This window comes from Haliaeetus leucocephalus, unplaced genomic scaffold, assembly GCF_000737465.1.
Source record: "Haliaeetus leucocephalus isolate CR32 unplaced genomic scaffold, Haliaeetus_leucocephalus-4.0 Scaffold423, whole genome shotgun sequence".
NCBI classification, from domain to species: Eukaryota; Metazoa; Chordata; class Aves; order Accipitriformes; family Accipitridae; genus Haliaeetus; species Haliaeetus leucocephalus.
In genome coordinates this window covers 4,339-8,732 of record NW_010972859.1, presented here as the reverse complement: position 1 = coordinate 8,732, position 4,394 = coordinate 4,339, and the positions used below count along the sequence as shown (strand labels likewise).

General features: G+C 56.5%; 1 protein-coding gene across 1 annotated transcript in view; it reads right to left on the bottom strand.

Moving 5' to 3' along the window:
• The window catches only part of SUPT16H (suppressor of Ty 16 homolog (S. cerevisiae)), a gene marked incomplete at its 5' end in the record, with an annotated part of 9,006 nt that overhangs the window by 669 nt on the left and 3,943 nt on the right, over positions 1–4,394 (bottom strand). Inside the window, 12 exons of the mRNA XM_010574296.1 lie at positions 352–464; positions 560–685; positions 789–907; positions 987–1,113; positions 1,211–1,346; positions 1,442–1,569; positions 2,799–2,952; positions 3,058–3,173; positions 3,277–3,372; positions 3,497–3,562; positions 3,662–3,774; positions 4,251–4,324. Coding sequence (XP_010572598.1) covers positions 352–464; positions 560–685; positions 789–907; positions 987–1,113; positions 1,211–1,346; positions 1,442–1,569; positions 2,799–2,952; positions 3,058–3,173; positions 3,277–3,372; positions 3,497–3,562; positions 3,662–3,774; positions 4,251–4,324 — 1,368 coding nt within the window. The remainder of the gene's footprint in view (positions 1–351; positions 465–559; positions 686–788; positions 908–986; positions 1,114–1,210; positions 1,347–1,441; positions 1,570–2,798; positions 2,953–3,057; positions 3,174–3,276; positions 3,373–3,496; positions 3,563–3,661; positions 3,775–4,250; positions 4,325–4,394) is intronic.

Here is a 4,394-nt window from a genome sequence, read left to right as displayed (position 1 = left end):
CCCAAAACCATGAAGAGACCCCCAAAAACATGAAGACACTCCAAAAAGGCATCTCAAAAACATGAGGACACCCCAAAAAACCACGAAGAGACCCAAAACTATGAGGAGACCCCAAAAACATGAGGACACCCCAAAAACGATGAGGACACCCCAAAAACGATGAGAATGTCTCAAAAAATGACGAGGACGCCTCAACAAGGAGACGAAAACACCCCAAAAAAGACAGTGGCACCCCACAAAAACGCTGAAATCACCTCCAAAACGATGGGGACAGCCCGAAAACCCAACGGTGGCCCCCCAAAACCCACGAGGACCCCCCAAAAAAGGTCGGTGGGGTCGGTCTCCACTTACCCCAGCTCCCGGAAGGGCACCTCAAACTCCAGCTCCTCCTTGGTGAGCGCTTCCACCTTCTCGATGAAGTTCTTGAAGGCCGTCTTCAGCTTGTGGCGCATCTCCCGTTCCATCTTTGGGGGGTTGTGTGGGATAAAGGGGGTCACCACCATCTTGGTGGCACCCCAAAAACTTCTCGGGGACCTTCCTCGGTCCTCTTTCCACCAACCTGCTCGGCGTAGAGGTCATCGCGGTCGTGCATGTGTTGGTGTTTGCCCAAGTCGGTGGTGATCTCGCCAACTTCCGTGTAGAACTGGACGTCCGTGTGACGCTTCTTCCCGAACATGATGGCGTTCTTGAGGAGGGACGCGGACGGGACAGGGACAAACATGTCACCGGGAAGGTCCTGCACCCCCCCCAAAAAGCCACGCCCCCCCCGCCCCAGCGTAGAAGAAGACCTTGAGGTGAAAGTGGAGCACGATGATCATCTCCCCGTCGCACGGCTGGAAAACGGCGTGCTTGATGTTGTTGTAGAGGATGTCCACCTTGTCTCCGCGCACCGAGGTGAAGCGGAAACCTGGGGTGGGGACAATTAAAGGTGACAAAGGGGTCCCCGAACCTCCACGAGGTCCATCCGTCCCACCCCAAGCCCATACCGTTGACGTGGGCCTCCAAAGAACCCTGCATCCTCTTCTGGGCGATGTTGGGACGGATGTAGAGGTCCTTCAACTTGGGGTTGCTGCGGTTGAGGTTGATGACCAACGAGTCTTGCTTGACGATGCCCTGGAGAAGACCCGGAGAAGTTTGGGGTCCCCAATTTCTCAAAAAAAAAAAACCCCCAGGAGAACCCCAAAAAAACCCCCTTCCTCTCGGTCCTCACCTCCTTCTCCTTCTCCTCGGCTTCTCGGGTCTTGTAGCGTTTCTGGACCTCCTTGATGATCCGAAAAGCGTTTTGAAGGTTGAGGGCCGGCACCGTCTGCTCGCCCGGGGTCTTCATGTTGGAGGCGCGGTAGGTGCTGGAGGGACCGGGAAAAGTCGGGGTGACCTCGGGGACCCCATAAAGCCACCGCAACGTGTCCTCAACCCATCACGGTCCCCAACGGTGGCTCACATCTCCTTGACGAAGGTGGCCTCCGGGTTGGGGAAGATGTTGCCCTCGTTGCGTCCCAAGGCGCTGCCCGGGCAGTAGAAGTTGATGCGTAGGTAGGTGTAGTCGCCTTCCACCGACATGCTGATGTTCTGGGGGCGGGGGGGAGAAGAAAAGAGGGGGTCACCCCCAAAAATGAAGGAGGGGGGGCTGCAGCCCAAAAGTGAAGTGGGGAGAAGGTTGCAGAGCAAAGGTTGGGGAGGTGGAGGGGAATCTCAAAAGCTTGGTGGGGGGAGAAGGTTGAACCCCAAAACTCCCTTGGGTTGAAGGTGGGAAGAAGGTTGAACCCCAAAACCCCCTTGGGTTGAAGGCAGAGGTCAGGCTGAACCCCAAAACCACCTTGGGTTGAAGGTAGGGAGAAGGTTGAACCCCAAAACTGCCCTGGGTTGAAGTTGGGGAGAAGATCGAACCCCCAAACCCTCTTGAGTTGAAGGTGGGGAGAAGGTTGAACCCCAAAACCCCCTTGGGTTGAAGGTAGGGAGAAGATCGAACCCCAAAATCCCCTTGGGTTGAAGATGAGGGTCAGGTTGAACCCCAAAACCCCCTTGGGTTGAAGGTGGGGAGAAGGTTGAACCCCAAAATCCCCTTGGGTTGAAGATAGAGGTCAGGTTGAACCCCAAAACCCCTTTGAGTTGAAGGTGGGGAGAAGGTTGAACCCCAAACCCCCCTTGGGTTGAAGGTAGAGGTCAGGTTGAACCCCAAAACCCCCTTGGGTTGAAGGTGGGGAGAAGATTGAACCCCAAAATCCCCTTGGGTTGAAGATGAGGGTCAGGTTGAACCCCAAAACCCCCTTTGAGTTGAAGGTGGGGAGAAGGTTGAACCCCAAAACTGCCCTGGGTTGAAGTTGGGGAGAAGATTGAACCCCAAAATCCCCTTGGGTTGAAGATGAGGGTCAGGTTGAACCCCAAAACCCCCTTGGGTTGAAGGCAGAGGTCAGGCTGAACCCCAAAACCACCTTGGGTTGAAGGCAGAGGTCAGGCTGAACCCCAAAACCACCTTGGGTTGAAGGTAGGGAGAAGGTTGAACCCCAAAACTGCCCTGGGTTGAAGTTGGGGAGAAGATCGAACCCCCAAACCCTCTTGAGTTGAAGGTGGGGAGAAGGTTGAACCCCAAAACCCCTTTGAGTTGAAGTTGGGGAGAAGATCGAACCCCAAAACCTCAACAACTCAACATCGGGGCTGAAGCCGCACCCCAAAACCCCAACATCTCAACCGAACCTCCCCTTCTCCCCCCATGTCCCCCCACCCGAACCGAGGAGTTCCCCCCGGGGACATCTTGGGGTGTCCTAGATGGGAAGGGAGATTTTTGGGGCGCCCCCCACCTTGATGGTGGCGATGTGGAAGGGGGTGGCGATGCCGAAGACGGGCATGATGACGGTCTCGTACTTCTTGTCGATGTAGATCTTCATCTCGCGGATGTGGGGCTCCTTGGGCATCAACGCCGGGTTCTTGTAGGAGATGTTGGACTTGCGAGCCCTACCAAAACACGGCGGTGATGTGGCGAGGGCCCCGCCCGAACCGAAGAACCCCCATTTTACCCCAAACCTCCCCCCCCCCCAAAAATCCACCGGTTTGGGTTACTTTTGGATCTGCTGCTCGCCCTTCTGCTCCGTCAACCGCCGGCGCGCCTCTTCGTTGAGTTGAGCGGCCAACTCTTTCTGGTGGGCTCGGCGCTTCTCCTCCGCCGTCAGCTCGTTCTGGGGCGGGGCGGAAATGACCTCAGACCTCCCCCCACCTCCTCAAAAAAAAAATAAAAAAATGGGGTGTGGTTTTGGGGTGGGGCGGGCGGGGACAACCCACCCGCGTCCGCTCCGTCAGCAGAGCCGCCCGGGAGCTGCGGCCGAGGAGATCTTCGGCTTCGTCTTTCTCTTCTTCTTCTTCCTCTTCGTCTTCGTTCTTTTTTGGGGTAAAAAAGAAAAAAACAAAATTGTGGGTTTTAAAAAAACTGGGGTCAAAACGGGGTTGTTTGCCCAAAATCGAGGGGTTTTGCCCCATTTTTGCCCCTGCCTCGCGTCGTCACCTTGAGGAAGATACCGACGTTCTTGACCTTCTTCTTGACGGTGGTGAGGATGGTGGCGGGACCCTCCTGGCGGAGGAAGAGCGCGGGTTGGGGAAGAAGGACCCCGTTGTATTTTTGGGAGGGGTGTGTCCCTGTGGCCCCACCCCTTCCTCGTGCCCCACCCACCTCGTCCACCAGCACGGTGTCGCCGATGAACATGGCGTAGGTCCTCTCCTCCGGCTTCTTGCCTTCCTTGTTGGTCAAGTCGGAGAAGCCAACGTTGATGCTGAAGACCATGCCTGGGGGGAGGAAGAGGAGGGGGTGGGTGGGGCCGGGGGGGGCGGAGACATTTTAGGGCGAGGGAGGACAATTTGGGGGGAGGGAGGAGAAGTTTGGGGCGGCGGGAGAAAATTTGGGGGTGGAAGAGGATGATTTTGGGGTGGTGGGGACAAAATTTGGGGTGGAAGAGGATGATTTTGGGTGGAAGAAGACCTTTTTTGGGTGGAAGGAGGACAGTTTTGGGTGGAAGAGGACCTTTTTTTGGGTGGAAGAAGAACACATTGGGGGTGGAGGAAGACCTCTTTGGGGTGGAAGAGGACTCACTTGGGGTGGAAGAGAACTTTTTTGGGGGGAAGAGGACAACTTTGTGCAGGAAGAGGACGATTTGAGGGGGGAAGAAGACGATTTGGTGGGGGAAGAGGATGATTTGGGGGGGAAGAGGATGATTTGGGGGGGGAAGAGGACGATTTTGGGGGTGGGCTGAAGCGCTCCTCACCCTTCTTCAGCCGGTGTTGGTTCTTGCTGTTGATGACCAAGGAGCCCTCCCTGAACTCGATGCCCATGGCGAAGCTGGCGAGAGACGGACAGACGACCACCACGACGTCCCCAACCTCCTCACCCCTCCGTGTCCCCCCCCCCC